Source organism: Anguilla rostrata, chromosome 14, assembly GCF_018555375.3.
Source record: "Anguilla rostrata isolate EN2019 chromosome 14, ASM1855537v3, whole genome shotgun sequence".
Classification (NCBI taxonomy): Eukaryota; Metazoa; Chordata; class Actinopteri; order Anguilliformes; family Anguillidae; genus Anguilla; species Anguilla rostrata.
The window spans coordinates 37,096,885-37,116,950 of NC_057946.1; the positions used below are offsets into that span (position 1 = coordinate 37,096,885).

The following is a 20,066-nucleotide window of genomic DNA, read 5'->3' on the forward strand; positions in this document are numbered from 1 at the left end:
ATTCCTGTGTATCATTTTCCTACAAACCATCAGAACAGCAAATTGTGCAAAATATCAAATTTATTGATTAGAAAAGTTTATACACATGCACACAGTACTCAATGACCATAAATATAGGCCAGTTATTACTTTGCTTTTCACCCCTAGCACACGGTTGCAGACTTAGGATTTTTTCAGTCCGTATGAGGAAAACATACACTGTATATATATATATTTATATATAAATCTTAATTTACAAATAAAGGCAGTCTGAAAATCAAGTATAAACACTTAAAAACAAATTTCAGATGGACAAAGTACAAAAGGGAGTATGCCAAATTAAACTTGTGGTTTACGAAAATGCACAATATAATTCTATGAATGAAATGTCTGTTTGGCTGACAAAAGCATTTCATGCTTGGCAGTTCTGGCAGTCAGTTCTGATGTGAACTCTTAAGTATTAGGAATTTGGAAATTACTTCCTGGCCGCTTGCTCTCTGAGAAGTGTAAAAACCTTTTGCTTGGCATACCAGCTAACGATGCGCATCAAACAATGGCTTTTTGATTCACGACGGAGACTTTCAGACCGTTGACATACTTTTGCACCCCCCCCAGCTTAATGCCCATTAGTCTGTGAAATCACCTTCTTCTATGCCAATGTGAAACAAGCAGAAATGCTTTCCCTGTAAGAAGTGAGAATTCTACAGTCTGTCTTCACAGGAAACGTTCATTTAGCGGGTCAGTATTGGTATCCGTGCGAATCTTCGGTGGCTTGCACAGCCTCACTTCACGCAGTGCAATATATTTATCTGAAGTCGTTCACATAATCTCGGTACCATCAAGGAATTAGAATTCCGGTCTGGGACTCAGAATACAAATTTTGGGTTGCTGGTCCTGCTCCTGAAGTTAGTTATACTGTGACGCCTCCCGTATGAGCCAATGCTGTTAGATTTCAGCAGCAGTAAAGAGGTTTTCCAGAACTGAGAAAGTAAACCTCTTTGGAAAATGTGGTCAGCTGCACACATCACATCTCCAAAATCCAGAAAAAAAAAACGTTGTTTGAAATCATAGTTACAGTAGCAGAACGTCACTTCATCACATGACTCGTTACTTTTTTTTTTTTTTTTAAAGGAATGCACAGACATGAATGCACACAGCCTTGCTCCATTTACCAGACGAAAAATACAAACCATTTCGCGTTTAAGGCAAAAGACATGGAGGTTGGTTTCAACTAGGCATTTCAAAACCAATACTGAAGTAGTTTTTTTATATATATATATATTTTTTTTTTTTGAAGTATTGTACATACATGAGTCTGGATAATTTTTTGTAGTTATGGTTTGACCCAGAGGCTGAGATGTTTGAAGGCAGAATATGCACCTTGAAAGTTCTTGGCTGAGACTGAAGATAAGAAATTATGAGGAGGAATGTTTCGTGTGTGTATTTAATCAAAATAATTTTAATAAGGCCAATTTTAACACTTTCAACATAACGGTCATGATAAGCTGCAGAAATAATCATAACACCATACAGTAGCAGTGACTTGTGAGTCTTGAGGTTAAGGTTATAATGGAGGGAAGAACAACTCAAATATATATATATATATATTTATTTTTTATATATATATAATGTTGTGAGCTGTTAGTCGTGGCTCTAGTGAGTTACATGGTGTGGTGAGCTACCAGGATGGTCAACGTAAGATCCCACCTAGCTGGCTGGAACACCATAGTTTTTAAATTGCCCTTTGAAACACCTTTATCCTTTGGGTCGCTGTATAAATACATTTTAGACCACTCCCATCCCAGACTGAAAGCTCCGGTAGATCATTTTGCTAGCAATGACTCGATGGGAGGGGACAGCCGAACGCAGAACTGTGACATCTTGTCCCAGTCAATCGGCACTAATTTTACCAAAATTCACAGCTCGAAATGTGTACCATATGACAACGGTCATGTAAATACTACTTTTACCCACACTGATTTTTACATCTATATATTTTTTTTTGCTGCCCACTTTCATTTAAAATGACAGAAATGGAAGAATGAGTCCTCTTGCCATATAAATTTGTTGTAGAACGCAGAGCTGAGTAAGAGGCCGATGCTAACGGGCGCTATCGAGCGCTAACAGGCGCTAACGGGCACTGACCAGCGGCTTCTCACTTGACCACGGCCAGCTTCTTTAGCAGGTTCTTCCCCTTGGAGAGCAGCCCTTTCTTCTTTTTGGAGGACAGGTCGCGGGAGGCCCTGATGGGGCTGTCGGGGGCCCTGAGGGGGCTGCAGGTGCCCAGGGGGAGCGAGGGCTCCAGGGACACCTTCGGCCCCTGAGCCAGTTCGGGCCCCGGGGCCCCCGGCCCAGCCTCGGGCTGCGGAGGGCATGCGGTGGGGGAGGTGGATCTTCTGGGGGTGCCCAAAATTTCCGTCGACTGCTGGGAAATAGAAATGGGGGTTTTAGGAGTTATACACCCCATGTGATCCATACACCCCTCCCTGATAAGGCTGTCAAAAGTGCCATGAAATTGAGTTCGAATATTAGCTTTTGTAATTAGTCAGAGTTAGAATATATTCGAATATCATTTGCATATAATTCACAAAAAGAAGCTGCTTATTTTTGGGCGCAATATGCACGTGACGCTCCCTCTACACTGGCCTGTGCGTTATTTTCCACAAGCGGGCAGTAGAATAGAGGACATCGGTGAACTTTCATACTAGGTTACTACATCTGGGGCCCCATTTATAAAACGTATTTTAGATCAACTGTGTGGCACGTACGTAGAAAATCATGTCAAAGTAGTAATTTATAAAATTTCAACATGACTTGATTTGACCGTGGAAACAGTTGTGGCTCTACGTCAGGTCTTCACCTGACGCATGCACACGCAAGGCAAAAGACATGGAGCTTCTATAGCCTAATGCGCAAATGAATAAAGCACTTTCTCGTGGATGTAATTTGCCACAACTCGGCATTTCACAATAATAGGGGAGTGATTGTTTATAGGAAATCCCTGTTTATTTCTTAACACAAAAACTATTCAAACGGCTAATACTTGTAGCCTAAAACAACATAAATTACTAACTCTGTTTAGTTTGTTTAACTTCTTTCGTCATCCAGTTTTATCAAAATCTTCAGAACAGAAAGGAAACATAGCCTGCCATGGGAACATTATTAAGCCTGAATTGTTAGCTGACCAGATCTGTTGAACGAAGTGGATAAAGAGACTGGCTCACGAGGCTAGCTGACCAGTAACGTTAGGTGTCCATGGAGCTGAAAGTAGGCTATCACCAGAGGTTATTGGCAAGGAAAACCAGACAATCCACTTGCTTTGGGTCCAGGGCAGAACGTTTTTTGTTGACAGAGTAAGTAACGTTAGCACAGGAAATGAACTTTGCGTGCATGAACATGATTCGCCGTATGAAATTAAAGCCTGTATATTCATGTTAATTACAAAACGCGGGATCCAAAACTAATATTCGAATGCTCAAATTTAGGTTCGAACTTTAAATAAAAAAAAGATTTTCGAATATTTTTCGAACTTCGAATATTTTTTGACAGCCCAACTCCTTGACCCTTACACCACCTCAACCCCGACCCCTACACCACCTCAACTCCTCCCCCTCACCACCTCCCCTACACCATCTCAACCCCGCCCCTCCCCCAACACCTAAACCACCTCACTCACTCCCCCTCGACCCCTACACCACCTCAAATCCTCTCCCCTGCAAAATAACTCGATCAAGGTGGCGAGTGTTTGACAGCGCTCCCGTACAGAGGGAGAGCGCTCACCCGCTTGGTCTCGGACCCCGAGGGCGTGTCCTGGGATTGGCGGGGCGTGTCCGTCAGATAGACCTCCACGTCGGCCGGAACCTCTTCCAGGAAGTTTGAGGGAATGAGACCCCTGTGGCCGTTAATCTCGCCCTGCAGGGGTGATAAGAGGGGAAGGTGTCAAGCCGGGTGCACACTTCCTGCGGAAACCAACTGCGGATAGTGAGCACAAACTGAATCACGTAAAATGATGCGTTTGCGGAGAAAGCGAAACTCCGATACCACTTCGACCACTGCAGTGAACACATCCCTCCTGGCTGAATTAGCAGACATGTCCACACACCGTCGTCAATGCAGAGAACGCCTGTGATTGGTCCAAAATATCACATGGGTCGCCACCTGTCTCGTGAAAATAGCATAGGCCTACTCTCCATCCTCCGTCTCCTCACCTTCTTTTTATTTTTATTGTTTTGCAGCACTAGATAAACTAAAGCGACTTTCAAATCTGCTGAAGTTTCTGCTATTTCACCATAGCCGTAGTTTTTTGTGTTGGAAAAAGTGTTTCCTGTGGTTATCACAAACAGTTTTTGAAGCTGCAATGAGAATACACAGATATGAATGTGGCACCGTGTTTGGCTGAGGTTCGATTTCGGCTGAGTATACGCCCAGTTTCTGTCACTGCTCATACTCCTCACTTATACAGAACATAGGTTTAACTCCAGTCCTGGAAGGCCGCTGCGTCTGCAGATATAACTCCAGTCCTGGAGGGCCGCAGTGTCTGCAGGTTTAACTCCAGTGCAGCTGGGCCACAGTGTCTGCAGGTTTAACTCCAGTCCTGGAAGGCCGCAGTGTCTGCAGGTTTAACTCCAGTCCTGGAAGGCCGCTGCGTCTGCAGGTTTAACTCCAGTCCTGGAGGGCCGCAGTGTCTGCAGGTTTAACTCCAGTCCTGGAAGGCCGCTGCGTCTGCAGGTTTAACTCCAGTCCTGGAGGGCCGCAGTGTCTGCAGGTTTAACTCCAGTCCTGGAGGGCCGCAGTGTCTGCAGGTTTAACTCCAGTCCTGGAGGGAAGCAGTGTCTGCAGGTTTAACTCCAGTCCTGGAGGGCCGCAGTGTCTGCAGGTTTAACTCCAGTGCTGGAGGGCCGCAGTGTCTGCTGGTTTAACTCCAATCCTGGAGGGCTGCAGTGTCTGCTGGTTTAACTCCAATCCTGGAGGGCTGCAGTGTCTGCAGGTTTAACTCCAGTGCTGGCGGGTCGCTGCTGTGTCTGCAGATCATTGGTTGGCTAAATCCACACACTTTGTTCTCAAAGCCTTATCTGGCTGCTGATTTTTTTAAAAGCACCAGGACTGGAGTTTGACACCCCTGTTTGTGTTACTTTAGAGTACAGTTTTAGAGGCTATGAAGTTATAAATGATTCATTCAAAAAGTATGAATTACTGTGTTATACAAAGGGATTCCCACACATAGTCTCAACACCCCAACAATGACCAGCACAGTTATTTTACATGTTCAGATACAGAGCAGAACCCCTTATACTCCACTCAATCGAGGAATGTTTTCTACACTTCAGAACATTACTAAAAGTGGCCCAATTCTACGAAGAAGCCCTCAAATTATGTTAACTTCTTCTCTTTGCAACATTACTTCGACACAGTTTAAGTTAAGTTCCGATTCTGTTGTAATAACTGAACTACATTTTGGCACTCGCATCTTGGATTGGAAAAATTACAGTAAATTTGTATATGAATGGTTCAGTGATAAAATGTGAACTGAGTGTGGTCAATCAGATTTAATTGTGATCTTTGCTTGTGAAGGTCTCTGATATTTCAGGTTTGGAAGATAAGGTTATGGTCAGTGATCAAGTCTCTTTAATCACATGATGGCCATACTTACATAATAGAAGCCATCTTCATCGATTTCCCCAAAAACAGCAATGATGTCACCCGCACAGAAGGTCAGCTCAGCCTAAGAGAGAAGAACAGGTGTGATCAGGGAACTGATCCTTCATCTGACACTTAATTATCAACCAGGGCTGAGGTAAATTTGATTTTAAATTCAGACAATTAAAAATGTATTGAAATTCTATTCATGAATTGAACAACTACAAAGACTGGTCAGTTCATGGCTAGAACATAAATTAATTGGTCAATTGACTGAATTGAAATTTGAAATGACGCCAGCCATTTTAACAACACATACATGCTTATGTGAATTAGTGAATTAGTGGGTGGGTCTACACACCATTTGATTAATTGTAGGTAGGGCTACAGAACAGGGAAGGAACCGTGGGTGAGGCTTTTGGGCGGAGTTATAGTAGAGGCAATTCATTATGGGTGGAGCTGCAGTATGTAAACATGTCATAGGATGAGTGGAGCAGTGAGAAGGGAAGAAGGGTTGCAGTACCTCCACGTCGACATTGGGGGAGCTCTCTCGGGGGTCATAGTCATAGAGCGCCACCATTCGCCGCGTGGCCGTCGGAGGCTGTCGTGTGCCCCGCCGGCTGCGATCTGCAAGAGAAAGGGTGGCGATAAATTAATTTCTCAAATTCCTTGGACAAGACGAGGCAGATTACTTACTTCAGAGCTTGCCTAATTCCCTGAGTCCACAACCCACTTAGTGAGCCAATACAGTGTGGCCTCTGCCTTACTCAAATTTAGCCTGTCATATTTTCAGACAAGGAAACAAATATTTTTCACATATTTTAACAACTGGTCCCCCCACTTTAACTACAACAGTGCATGCAAACAAGTGAATCAGACTGGTGTGACTGTGCATCGTAAAGAGCAATATGGCGGGGTGAAGTCTTTAAACACTAGCCCACGACACATCTCGGCCCCCCGCGGGACCTGTCGGCGGGTCCTGGCGCACAGCTCTTGGGTCACTGACCGATTTTGTCGACGGGGGTGTTGAGGGAGAGGAATCCCTGCTTGAGCAGCTGGTCCAGTGTCTCCTCGTCCTCCGCCTGGATCTCCGACACCATGTTGCAGGGGATGAGCCCGGCCCTGCTGCCGATCTCCCCGCGGTAGAACCCGTCTGTGTCCTTATCGCCGTACACCTAGGAGAGGCGGCCAGCCAATCGGCGAGGGGTAAGCTGCAGTCAGCCAATGAGGAGCTGAGGCTGAGCCTTCTACTACTTCTACTTCTACTACTCATTTTTCCAGAGCCGTTCCTCGACTATTGGGGGCCCTAGGCATAAATAATTATTTGGTGGACCCTCTAAAACATTAGCACCTTCGGATTCTTCTGCTTGGAAACCAAAGCGAGAAGGCGGGACCCTGGGTGAGAAGGCGGGGCTCTGGGTGAGAAGGGGACCCTGGGTGAGAATGCGGGACCCTGGGTGAGAAGGCGGGGCCTGGGGTGAGAAAGTGGGGCTCTGGGTGAGAAGGCGGGGCCCTGGGTGAGAAGGCGGGGCCTGGGGTGAGAAGGCGGGGCCCTGGGGTGAGAAGGTGGGGCTCTGGGTGAGAAGGCGGGGCTCTGGGTGAGAAGGCGGGGCCCTGGGTGAGAAGGCGGGGCCTGGGGTGAGAAGGTGGGGCTCTGGGTGAGAAGGCGGGGCCTGGGGTGAGAAGGCGGGGGCCTGGGTGAGAAGGCGGGGCCCTGGGTGAGAAGGCGGGGCTCTGGGTGAGAAGGCAGGGCCCTGGGTGAGAAGGTGGGGGCCTGGGTGAGAAGGCAGGGCTCTGGGTGAGAAGGCGGGGCCCTGGGTGAGAAGGCGGGGCCCTGGGTGAGAAGGTGGGGCTCTGGGTAAGAAGGCAGGGCCTGAGGTGAGAAGGCAGGGCCTGGGGTGAGAAGGTGGGGCTCTGGGTGAGAAGGCAGGGGCCTGGGTGAGAAGGCGGGCCTGGGTGAAAGGCGGGGCCTGGGTGAGAAGGTGGGGCCCTGGGTGAGAAGGCGGGGCCCTGGGGTGAGAAGGGCCCTGGGTAAGAAGGTGGGGCCTGGGTGAGAAGGCGGGGCCCTGAGTGAGAAGGTGGGGGCCTGGGTGAGAAGGCGGGGGCCTGGGTGAGAAGGCGGGGCCCTGGGTGAGAAGGCGGGGCCTGGGTGAGAAGGCGGGGCCTGGGTGAAGTGAAGGCTGGTGAAGCGGGGCTCTGGGTGAGAAGGCGGGAGGCTCTGTGGAGGTGAGAAGGCGGGGCTCTGGGTGAGAAGGCGGGGCTCTGGGTGAGAAGGCGGGGCCCTGGGTGAGAAGGCGGGGCTCTGGGTGAGAAGGCAGGGCCCTGGGTGAGAAGGCGGGGCTCTGGGTGAGAAGGCGGGACTCTGGGTGAGAAGGCGGGGCTCTGGGTGAGAAGGCAGGCCCCTAGGCACAGTGCGAACTCTGCTTAGTGGGAGGGATGGCCCTTCATTTTTCTTAACCAGAATTACCTAACTCAGCTGTTGTGTCTACTACTGTAATTCTTCTGGCATCCACTAGAGGGCATCCCCAGTACAGAGCTCCATATCTCCTATATCACATACAGTATAAAGCCAACCCTAATCCTTTCTTCTCTGGTACATAAAGGTGGAAATTAGCAAATGGTTTAGTTTCTGCACAATTTATTGATTTGACTGTCGTAAGGGGAATACTCTGCATCACAGAGCGCGCGGCGTATTTGCTGACCCGTATGATCTGTCCCTCTTTGAACGGCAGCTCCTCGTCCGCGGCGTCGGGGTTGGGCGACATGGAGAGAGGGTCGTAGTCGAAGAGGGCCACGAATACCCGGCACAGGTCCTCCGGCTCCGACTCGTCAAAGTAGCGGTTGGAGGGGTGTTCCCGGCCGCTGTCTGAGGCACGGGGAGAGAACACACGCCATCCTGAGACAACGCTGGAGGTCCTGCCACAGACCCTACTAACAAACCAGATGGTCAGACCCTTCCAACCTCCATAACTACACAAGGCTTTGGGTACATTATTACATTGTTGCAGACTCTAAATCTTTGTGATAAGGGGTGTCCAAGGACAGAACGACCATTGCCACGGCATTGTATTTGGTGATACCCCTTCAGGATTTACATGACGTGTAAAATTGGAACATTTTGGCTTCAGCTGGAGGTGGAACTTATAATGTTAAGAATACAGAGCTGTACATCTGGTTCTTCAGTAGGATCTGCCACAGGAGTGGGAGGCCTCACAACTGCATGATTGTTGGGGCTGTGACATACTGTCATTCACTGGCTTGAATGAACCCATCAACACATACAGCCCTTCTCAGAAAAAAAAACCTTTTGATTGGTTCAAATCATTATAGTGACACTTCATAGCTCCACCCATTTCGCAGTTCATGAAGCCTCAACCCCTCCTTTACTGGTCAATTCCCTGTCTGGCACAGAGACAACAAAGTAGGGAGAAAGGCGGATTCAATGCCACCTTTCTTTGCAGAAAGTAAGTATCCACCAATCACCATCTGCGTTGTTCAATGTGTTGTTAACAACGTCACTTGCGATTGGTGGGGCTGCTAGTCTAGCAGGTAGTCCCCTCCCTACTTTAATATCCCTGGTCTGTCAGGGGCCAGCACACCGAGCTGATGTGCACAAAAATAAAAAATATTTGGTGTGATACGTCATTTTACGTGCATACATTGCTTGCATTTCCATTTGTACAGAATGTTAAGAAAGATTAATTGTCCATTTCGAGTAAAAAGACAAACCGACAGTAGCCATGGGTACAGAAGAACAGAACAGGACAGAAAACACATCAGCATGCATGTTCAGTCCATTCAACACATCCTTTTCCATGACAGACGCTCAAATCACATACAGTACAAACAGAAAAATGATTCCATGACCGTGATGGCATGCTTTAATAACATGATCGTAATGCCATGCTTTAATAAATGAAAATACAGAATATTTAGCAGTGAGTAGCCAGATGCAGGCAAGCATGAGAGTTTAAAAAAAAACAAGGACAAATACGTCAGAAACGTACACTGAGGACTATAGGCGAGATATCACCTATTATCAGCATGACAAAGACATCTGTCCTCTTTTAAACCACGCCCATAAACAGTCAGCTGTGGACAGAGCTTTCTGACTGCTGGAATCACTGTTTGGCTGCAGACCAAAACGACTACCCTTTCAACATGGAGGACTCACGTAGGACTCAACACTGAAACGACTACGCTTTCAACATGGAGGACTCATGTAGGGCAGCACACTGAAACGACTACGCTTTCAACATGGAGGACTCCTGTAGGGCAGCACACTGAAAGGACTAGGCTTTCAACATGGAGGACTCACGTAGGGCTCAACACTGAAACGACTACGCTTTCAACATGGAGGACTCCTGTAGGGCAGCACACTGAAAGGACTAGGCTTTCAACATGGAGGACTCACATAGGCTTATCTGCGCCACAGGAAGATCATTTATTAGAAATACGCAGTGAAGGGATTGTGGTGGGTACACAACCCCCCTCCTTTAAATCCTCAGGCGAGAAACACAGGAACACGGTGTTGCTGATGCTGGAAAGAGGATAACCAAACGCGCCCGCAAAATTCAATACCTTTAATACGCCAAGAAAGGTCACACTTCTCACAGTAGGCACCAACTCAAGTCTTCTGTTTGAGTTTTCATCCAATAACTATTCTGAAATTGGTCTATTACATTATGGTTGCTGAAAAGCTAATAAGCTAAGTACACTGTGAAATCTTCCTGAGGTCATGCTTCATGCAATAACGTGGAACCCCAAAACTTCAGCTTGCATATTCATGGAATGCTCATTCCAATTTTTGGGACCTTGATGTAACATGACCGAAAGGTAGTCAAAGTTCGCAGTGGAATATTATGTTTATGAAAATAAAGTGGTACCACACAGAACATTTTTTAAGTATTGTCGGATATCTTGTTTTTAGATTATAGCCTTTGAGAGAGAGAGCGAGAGAGAGAGTATAATAAACTTCTGCACAGTCCGCACAATATTGCATTGTGATTAAATGGTCTGCTCTGTTTGATTGTAGGAATGCTGCCTGCCCACCCCCCTACCCCACCCCACACGCACAAGCATAAAAATGAATATCTCTAAGGCAATAATTCTTAAATCCAGCCTGTCGTGTAGTCTTCATTATCCATGTGACAAAACCGGTCATACCATGCTGGTCTCTGAAACTGGAACAGCCTCTAAAAATGTAAATTCAAAACTGGCAGGCCTCAAGAGCCATTATCTGCTATAGACACTGAGACTTTCAATTGATGATTTGAATTAAATATCATAGATTGGCATTCCGACCATGATCAAGCGGTTTAAACAAAGAACGGAAACCATGATCCTTGTGGTATGTGTCTAAGCGCCAATAGTTCTGCTGCTCTGTGTTTAACTGTGTTCACTTCTGTGTATTTTTTAATGGAGATCTCCAGGAACATGGTAGGTTACCACTGGCCTAGAGATATCACCTCTGTTGTTAGATGCAAAAGTAAACTTCCATTTTTTTAGAGATATTCAATATTTCCAACATATTCATGATTGATCTCATTATATAGAGGCAAGAAGCATGACTCTCTTGATAATATTGCCCTGGTGCTTAACCAACAGCTTCCAACAAAAAACTGCCACTTTAATAAGTCAATTTGTTAGCATGAGGCCACAGCTTAACCCAATCAGACCTAGCATCCTACCCTGATGATTCATTAAGTATGCATGGGCCAGGAGAAGGGGGGGCTGCCCCCCCCTCCTTCAGCTACATTAAAGTTTGACATGTGGGGCAACAAAATCTTGCACCTGGGTCTGGCGTTTGGTGTGCGGCCTGGCGTTCAGTCTGATATTCGTGGTAATACAGCTCAATCTGGCATTTTTACTTTTCATCCCTGGCTTTTTGGAATATTCTTCTTTTGCTTTTTGAACTTTGGTCTTGGTTTTCTTGAGATTACATCGTGAAAGACAACTTGTGGTTTGTTATCTTTAATTCATTTCCTTTTTGACTGTACCGTGTTTGTCTGTAAAGCTGAACCTTTGTCTTCAGATTAGATGTTCAATATTTGTCATACATTAATACATATCTTAATTTTGTAATATTATTTGTAAATCATCTTAATCTGGTTGTGAATTGTACATTTAATAAAGTTTGGTACAACAGGTTGCTCTGGCTGGCAATGAATTTGGCAATTTAATTGATAGCTTTGATTGGGATGGCAGGTATGCCATCCCGCCAAGTTACGCCTTGGCGGGGGCATGCCCCATACCTATACAGCACCGAGACTTTGGCACTTTTCAGGGTTCCCCACAGAAATAACCACAACAGCCACAGACACTCAGCCCTTAAAAACATTAAATTCTGTTCATTCTGACCCCATTTCAACAGACAGAATTCATAAACAACTTCACATGTCCACACAATAAAGCCCCAAACTAAGGGGATTTTGCGTTTTCTCCTTCTTCTTCTTCTTCTTCTTCTACTTCTTCTTCTCTTTCTTCTTCTCTTTCTTCTTCTTCTTCTTCTTCTTCTTCTCATTCTTATTTTTCCTGCCGCCTATCCCACTAACAACATGTCTCCCCATTGGACATTTCACTGACACCAGCCAAATCTGCACCTACACGACCCAATCAAAAACGCGCATACACACGCAAAATACCCATACATTTTTACTCTGAAACATTTCCTGTTCAAACAGCTAGTCTGCCTGTGGCCTAGTGGGTAAGGTTACAGTCTTGGGAACATGGGGTCGTAGGTTCAAACCCAGCTTGGAACACGTTTCTTTAACCTGCTTCAACCCTCACTAATAATTGTCTACTACCCTACTTATCAATTATTGCTTTTGCACCATATTTACCCGCCGTTCACCGTTCTGTTATTAACCGGCTACAATATTGCTAAGCCACATGGATTCAACGGGAGCTCTTCTGTGCTTACTGGCCTGTGTTCTTTAAAACCACCGGCAGGTTTGCTAATGATATTTCACGCATTGCATAGCTATGGCATGGTGCTGCACTAACGAAGTCACAGACTGGTAAACCTCCGGTTTCAGGATTGAACCCTGACTCGCCCTCAGGCAGATAATTTCCTCTTTTACACTAACGTTTTCTTACGCCTATATTTGCTTTACCAAAACTCACTCACGACCACCCATATGCATTTCATCACGGCAAATGTATTCCTTTTATTAAAAAGTTACACCAGTTCACCACTGTGCCATTTCTACTAACTATATTTCTTCACTTGGCTACCGTACAAAACTTTCATATCAGCAAACGCCACGTTTCTACATTCATGTTACCTCGCCCTGTTCTCTATCTAGCCACATAGTATCTAGCCACTTACTACGTGTACGTTCTGCAACTCCGCATTAAAACATTACATTTAAAATCATGATTCACTCATAAGTATAACTACTAGCACTGAACATGAGAAAAAAACATTCGTGCAATAGATTACATTACAGTACAAGCAAATAATGAGTGCGATGTTATTTAACCCTCCACTTCAACAACTAATGTTCAATACCGACTGTTATATATACCATTTGATAAGGAATATAAGCTCGCTCATGGTCACTCCATTTACTTCGCACTATACTCCGTGATCATGTCAACCTTCACCTACATGCCCATTCTGCTAAAAACATATTGTTTCAACTACGGAATTTCGTAATTTCATTTTAATTTCTCTCACACTGTTGTTTTCTCTCATATGCAAAGCCTGCTGGGACATATGCGTCTGCTCCTATTCTCCACTATCATGTTTTCCGGTTCTCGTTTAGCAAAACAGCGAAGAGGATTCCTACCTGCAGATAAGCCTATCAAAATGCCTTATAAACCTTACAAACACTAAAAGTGCATCTCCACGAAATAACAGACAATGGAGCAGGACAGAAGGATAAACCTTACAAACACTAAAAGTGCATCTCCACGAAATAACAGAAACGGAGCAGGACAGAAGGCTCCACAAGTTGCGACCTAGGGAGTTATAATTCTACGGGCGTGTTCATTATTTTGTCAGTCAAGGCTCGTTGGATGGACGTCAAATCCGTGAGTACATACCATATTCCATCTGCGTTCCTGATGCGTTTACGCTTACGCCACTGCATCCTTTCTCACAGCCACTGTTTTACATATATAGCAAACCGAAACTGCTGAACGGTACACGCTCATCAGACTGTACAGATTCACACAACGATAGCCATAATCCACAACCGTTTCTTGCAGGGTCGCATTTCTCACTCTCATAATAAAACGCTTTGCAAAAAGAACTGATATCTCATAAAAAACACGTTTTCAACGTACAAAAATGCCAAGTTACTAAAAGTATTGATATCAAAATGACGCCAAGTTACGATACTACAAACAATATAGGCTATCTTGCCTCACCGAAATGACATAAGATGTATCTCAAAGCAATGCTACCCAATATTTCCTCAGTTCTTTCAAGTCACTTGGCCCTGTGTTTTCTAATCTTACCATTTCACAATGTCATGCAAACTTTCTGTCAGATCAAAGAGACAAATATTTCGAATTGCCTCATGGAACACATTGAACATTGTACATTGAAATTAATGTATAAATTCATTAATGTACAGAACTGCTGCTGAGCAACGACAGGAAGCACATTTCTCCAGAAAACATGTTTATACTTGCTTCTGAACTGAATTTGAGTACATGTGCAAGTTATTGTATATTTGCTACGTACAATAAATACTGCATGTAAAACACATATTGTACATACATACATAGAGAACTTCTTTATCCGCATGGAACATTTCCCTGGCAGCATCTTACATTCACATTCACGAACACACTTGTACCAAGAAACATACTATCATTCACGCAACAGAAAGCCTGGGCAGCGAAATACATAGGCCTACATACCAATACAAATTGGACATACACACACCTATTCAATCAATCTTGACTGTGAGAGAGCCATCCACACATATGTTTGGCCTGTCCATGTAGTGCATGCTTATACACAGGGCCAAGTGACTTGAAAGAACTGAGGAAATATTGGGTAGCATTGCTTTGAGATACATCTTATGTCATTTCGGTGAGGCAAGATAGCCTATATTGTTTGTAGTATCGTAACTTGGCGTCATTTTGATATCAATACTTTTTAGTAACTTGGCATTTTTGTACGTTGAAAACGTGTTTTTTATGAGATAATAATTAGCAAATGAAATCTAATTTTATGTTGGATAAGCACGGAGTTTTAACTGTTCTGTATTCAGAGTGCCAAACGAGGAGGTTAGTTGCTAAAACTGTGGGATTCAGAAACTGTCATTTTAAACAAATTCTCTTCCCCAACAGTATTATCTACTCAAATAAAGCTTCAAATGAAATTGAATTCCATTTTACTCTGATACAAGCGAATCTTATCCTTTTTGGATGCAAATAACTTGCTGAAAGTTGAATTAACACCACATTTTACTATCACTTCCTTTTGGGTTTTTAATAAAAATGTTTTATAATTAGGTCGGTATGTTAATAGCATACTAAGAGTGAGGTGATAAGGTTCACCTCAGTTCACCTTGTTCAGAGCTCAAATCCCATTGGCCAGCAATACAGTCATTCCTCCAAAAGGCCCGCCCCTAACTTTCAGCCACCAGTCATGCAGCAGAAAAGGAGGTAGGGGGTGCGGTTAGAAGGGTCTGAGGGTGCACAGGCATTCCCTGGGGTTCAGGCCAAAGGGCAGAGCATACAGTCATTCAGTAGCCGCACTGAGCAGCCATCTTAGCGCCCCCTGCTGGCTCACACGCTCAAGCCAGGTTCCATCAAACTCCATCGCATTCAGTGGCCGAGAAGGGAACCGCACCACCTACCATAGCGACACCCAGGGGCCCCCGTCTGCAGCAGAGGGCCAATCCTGTGTGGCGCTAAATTGCCATAGTAACCATCCTCCTCCGGAGGTGAGGGCTTCCCCTCACTGTTACTCTCAGGGGTTATCTCTACAGAAAACATCAATCAGAGCGTTACATTTACAGGCCCCTCCCTCCTCTGCCCAGCAGTTCTGCTATTGGCTGTCCCATACGGCTTCACGAATAGGGGGAGTGGCTGCGGAAGGTGCTGTTACCTGTATTGTTTGCTACTGTATTATTTGCTGGAGGACTTAAATGGTGCCCCCTTGTGGTGGGAGGTGGATAGCACAGTAACAGATTAAATGACTGCCTTTAAGCGAACATTAATTTAAAATTAGCTCCAAATTCAGCAGAGAAACATCAATTTATTGTTTCTCTGTCTCCACGGGTTTTTACGGATTGAGACCAATATTATTGACAAATGTGTCCATCATAATCCATAAACAAGAGACACGTCACTAATGCATTCTACCATCAGTGCGCATTCATTTAAAAGACAATTTGCAAAACATTTGAGAGACATTTGTTTGTGGATAGTAAAACACATCTCTGCTGTGTCTTGTATTTAAAAAGCACGATACCCACATTTGTCTATCATTGGGACTAATCTCTCACCATAGATATTGGGCTCTGGAATGACTCTAGTAACACAAAGTGTGCAGACTGGATCCTACTGTTGCAGGTTCAGCAATGATTACACAAACATAACTGGTGATTCTGAATTGTGGAGAATAAATGGGGGAAATGCAAATTTAAAAAATGAATAATTCTTGGAATTATGAAAATTGTCATTTTGAAGCTGACAAAAAATTATTACTTTTCCAAACCATTAGTGATACCTGAAGACCAAACAGACAGACACATTGATCCTTTCGGTGAGACGTACAGATATGAGCATGGATGTACACTAAGGCCTTCAGCATGGAGGTCTGAAATCACGTTCCCACGGAGACGCTCACACGAGGACACGTGACTCCATGGAAACGTGACGGGACAGGTAGTACACAGAAACAACGTGAAAAGGGGGCACTGACAGGGCCCAGGGGGAGGGGACCGTACTGACCAATGGACGGGACCGTTATGGGCCGGCGCTGGGGGGGGCCTCGACCCGAATCCCGACCGTGGCGGACCTGTCGCCCCGTACCGTGGGCGTTCCCCAAAACCTGCAAACCAAGCAAGGAAACGTCAGCCCGAATATCCTGGGTATCTACTGCAGGACACTGCAAGGGTGAGCAGTAGGGTCCTGCTGTTTGGGGTCATTCTGAAAAGGGGGGAGGGGGGATTCTGCACCTTTAGGGCTCCGTGAGGGCCCATGCTCCGCCGTCGCCCTTCCTCCAGCTGCATCTCGGAGTACAGCTCCTCCTCATCCTCCTCCATGATGTCGGAGAGGTCCGAGCCGCGGCTGCTCTCTGTGTGGTACTCCTCGCTTTGGCTGTACTGGATCTGCCGGAGGCGAGCCCGGACCGTCAGCCCTCTGAAACCCCCCCCAAGACCCCCCCGCCCCGCCCCCTCCAAAACCCCCCCAGACCCCTCTGTCCCCTCTGGAACCTCCACGGACCCCCCTGCTCCCTCCGAAAGCACCCTAGCCCGCTCCAACCTCCCCTCCAGACCCCTCCCCCCCCTCTGAACTCCTCCCCAGTCAGGGAACCATGCCCACAGAGCACAGCGGGTCACAGAATCGGTCGTACCTGCCGGCCCAGCTCGGACCCCCGGAGAAACTCATCCACCGACGCACCCCGCCTCCTCACGTGCGCGGAGTCATAACCTTCCTCCTCCTCCTCTTCCTCGTCTGAGTGCAGGGCGTGCCCGGCTCCGTTCCCCTCCCTGAAGCCGCTCCGCTCCTGAGCAACAAGATATGATTATTATAATAAGAATTATGAAACCTGCAGATATTATTATGGTCTGCAGTAGAGGGGCGTGTCCCCGTTGCCGCGGCGCTCACCCGGCCGCTCTCTGCTGCCACCCTCTGGGCGGCCTGGCGGGCGATGGCCTTGGCCAGCGTGTCCGGGATGGGCGCGCCCCGCGGCTGGGGCAGGATCCTCTGGGGGGAGGGGGAGCGGCGGCCGGGGGGGCGGGGCGCCTCCAGGGTGTGGCCGTGCTGCGGAGGGGGGGCGGAGTCCCAGGACTGGCCCATCCGCACACCCGGCTCCGCCTCTTTGGTTTCGGGCTCACCGGCACCTGCTGGTGGGCGCGGCTGCTGGGGGGGCGAGGACTTTGTGATCGGGTGAGGTGGGCGGGGCTGAAGGTGTGGCTGGGGGTGCGGCAGTGCGTGTGGGTAGGGCTGTGGGTGGGGCGGAGGGTACGGCAGTGTGTGTGGGTGTGGCTGAGGGTGGGGCTGTGGGTGCGGCAGTGTGTGTGGGTGTGGCTGTGGCAGTGTGTGTGGGTGCGGCTGTGGGTGCGAGTATGGCTGCGGGTGTGGCAGTGTGTGTGGGTGTGACTGTGGGTGTGGCAGCATGTGTGGGTGGGGCTGTGGGTGTGGCAGTGTGTGAGGGTGGGGAGGCACGAGCAGGTCACTTGGAATGGGGGCGACCGGGGAGTCCTGGGACTCTCCCTGCACAGACAGGGTGCGGACCACCACCTCTCTGGCCTCCAGGCACTGGATCCTGGTCAGCTCCACGGTGACAAAGTCTGCCAGGGGAAGCAACACTTCCGCGACCTGGGAAAAGCCAAAGAGCCCGCGTTACCCTCACAGATACTAGCATAACAGGCCCGCTGTGTCTCAATCAATCCGCCACTCACTCGAGTAATCTGTCAATCAAAATGCCAGCGTTAAGTGTGTATGCTGGGTCACAATCCTATTTAACACTACCTCAACACTCTTTATCACTGCATTTGATCACTGCACTGGAACATTGCATTTGATTACTGTGTTTAATTACTGTGTTTGATTACTGCATTTGATTATTACATTTGATTACTGCATTTGATTACTGAATTTGATTACCGCATTTGATTACTGTGTTTTATTACTCCATTTGATTACTGTCTAATGACTGCGTTTGATTACCGCATTTGATGACTGCATTTGATTACTGCATTTGATGACTGCATTTGATTACCGCATTTGATTACCACATTTTATTACCGCATTTGATTACTGCGCTTGATTACTGTATTTGATTACCACATTTGATTATCGCATTTGATAACTGCATTTGATTACCACATTTGATTACTGCATTTGATCACCACAGTCATGATGTCACAGGTTACGAGAGGTCAGACGTTTGCTCATGTAAATGAAGAAAGACAATTTGACACTAATAAACACAGTGAAGCCTCACACTGCCACCTAAAGCCCTGCACATTCAACCACTCACACAGAGGCCTTTCAGTGTAGTATTCCTTAAATTCCAGCAGAGGGCAGAAAAGCGTCTTCTATAGGCCTGTGCAGACTCATAAAAAAGCAAGTCAATGCCCATTATATGTGAGTGTAAAGACGCGTCACTGATGCTAATGGGGGTGTCCCAGGTCACTGGCTCTGTTAGACCTGGAACAGCATGTCACAAGACCAACGAGGTCTTATCGGAGTAACAGAAATAAATCTTTTTTTTTGCCTAAAGCAGGATTTATAAACTCATTTATCTGAACTATAAGTAAAATTTGGTCGGCTGCTTTGCAGAGAGGCACAAGCAATCTATTTTATTTTATTTATGGCTGTTTCAGAACAATAAATAATGAGATTATTATTATTATATGGACACTCTAAAATGGGAAAATGGCTAAATGCAGCAACTGATGATCTAGCATAGCGGTCTCTAAGCAGCCTAAACCAAGATGCCACATCAAAGCAATAGGAAAACCAAAAAGATTTCAAATAAACAGCTGCCTCTAAACCAGCAAGATACATTTCTCCAAGCAAATCAAGCCAGCCAGGAGAAGGCATCTCTTAAGTTTAGGACGCTTCAGTTTGAAAGCTGTCCCCGGCCTCGTGGGAGAATCACACACAGTAAGCAGGAAGCATCCCTCCGGTAACGTTCTTTCACAGAGATGTGTTCGCGGGGCCTTCCCCCCAAGGGGGTTCTGGGGGTGTTGCTTAGCGCCACGGCGACTCCACCCCCACACACGTACCCTCTGTCCCTTGGTGCACACGGCGTAGCCGATGACGCTGGCTCCATTTGAGGTCCCCGTTTCTGACAGGGCGGGGGGGGACCAGCACACCTGCAGGATCCCCGGGGCGTGGCCGCACTGCACCTCAACATCCTGCGGCGGGAGGGGGGGGCCTGTGGGGGGGGGTTAGAGGTGAGGGCTACAAGGCACTACAACCAATTCAGCAGAAATACAGATAACTAGCAAACTAGATAGATCAACACCACATCCACTCAACACCACGTCCCTTCAACACCACAACCCCTCAACACCACGTCCCCTGAACACGTCACTCCACAGTGGATCAGCGCCCCCCCCCCCCACACACAGCACACGGCCTCGTCCGACGCCGTTTTGGGCCCCCAGCAGATTCCGCGCTGCGTCTTTGATAGAGCCGCTCCCTCGACCCGCGTCCCGCCATTAGACCCCAAACTGGGACGCTTCAGTTTCGTCCCGCAGCGCCCTCGGGGGCCCCCCGAAAACGCAATCTCCGGCATCCGCTAC

General features: G+C 46.9%; 1 protein-coding gene across 2 annotated transcripts in view; it reads right to left on the bottom strand.

Annotated features, from left to right (window-relative positions):
* Positions 1-42: 42 nt before the first annotated feature.
* Positions 43-20,066, bottom strand: part of LOC135239162 (RIMS-binding protein 2-like) — a 27,740-nt gene continuing 7,716 nt past the window's right edge. Inside the window, exons 5-15 of one of the 2 annotated variants that reach the window (XM_064307645.1) lie at positions 19,545-19,696; positions 17,416-18,129; positions 17,162-17,314; positions 16,764-16,916; positions 16,537-16,636; positions 8,319-8,482; positions 6,623-6,791; positions 6,140-6,243; positions 5,630-5,701; positions 3,760-3,891; positions 43-2,401 (exon numbers count right to left, since the gene is read on the bottom strand). In XM_064307645.1, the coding sequence (XP_064163715.1) occupies positions 2,135-2,401; positions 3,760-3,891; positions 5,630-5,701; positions 6,140-6,243; positions 6,623-6,791; positions 8,319-8,482; positions 16,537-16,636; positions 16,764-16,916; positions 17,162-17,314; positions 17,416-18,129; positions 19,545-19,696 (2,180 nt within the window). In that variant the 3' untranslated portion in view covers positions 43-2,134. Of the gene's footprint in view, positions 2,405-3,759; positions 3,892-5,629; positions 5,702-6,139; positions 6,244-6,622; positions 6,792-8,318; positions 8,483-16,536; positions 16,637-16,763; positions 16,917-17,161; positions 17,315-17,415; positions 18,130-19,544; positions 19,697-20,066 lie in introns of both variants that reach the window. The other variant, XM_064307644.1, reaches the window with a different exon arrangement.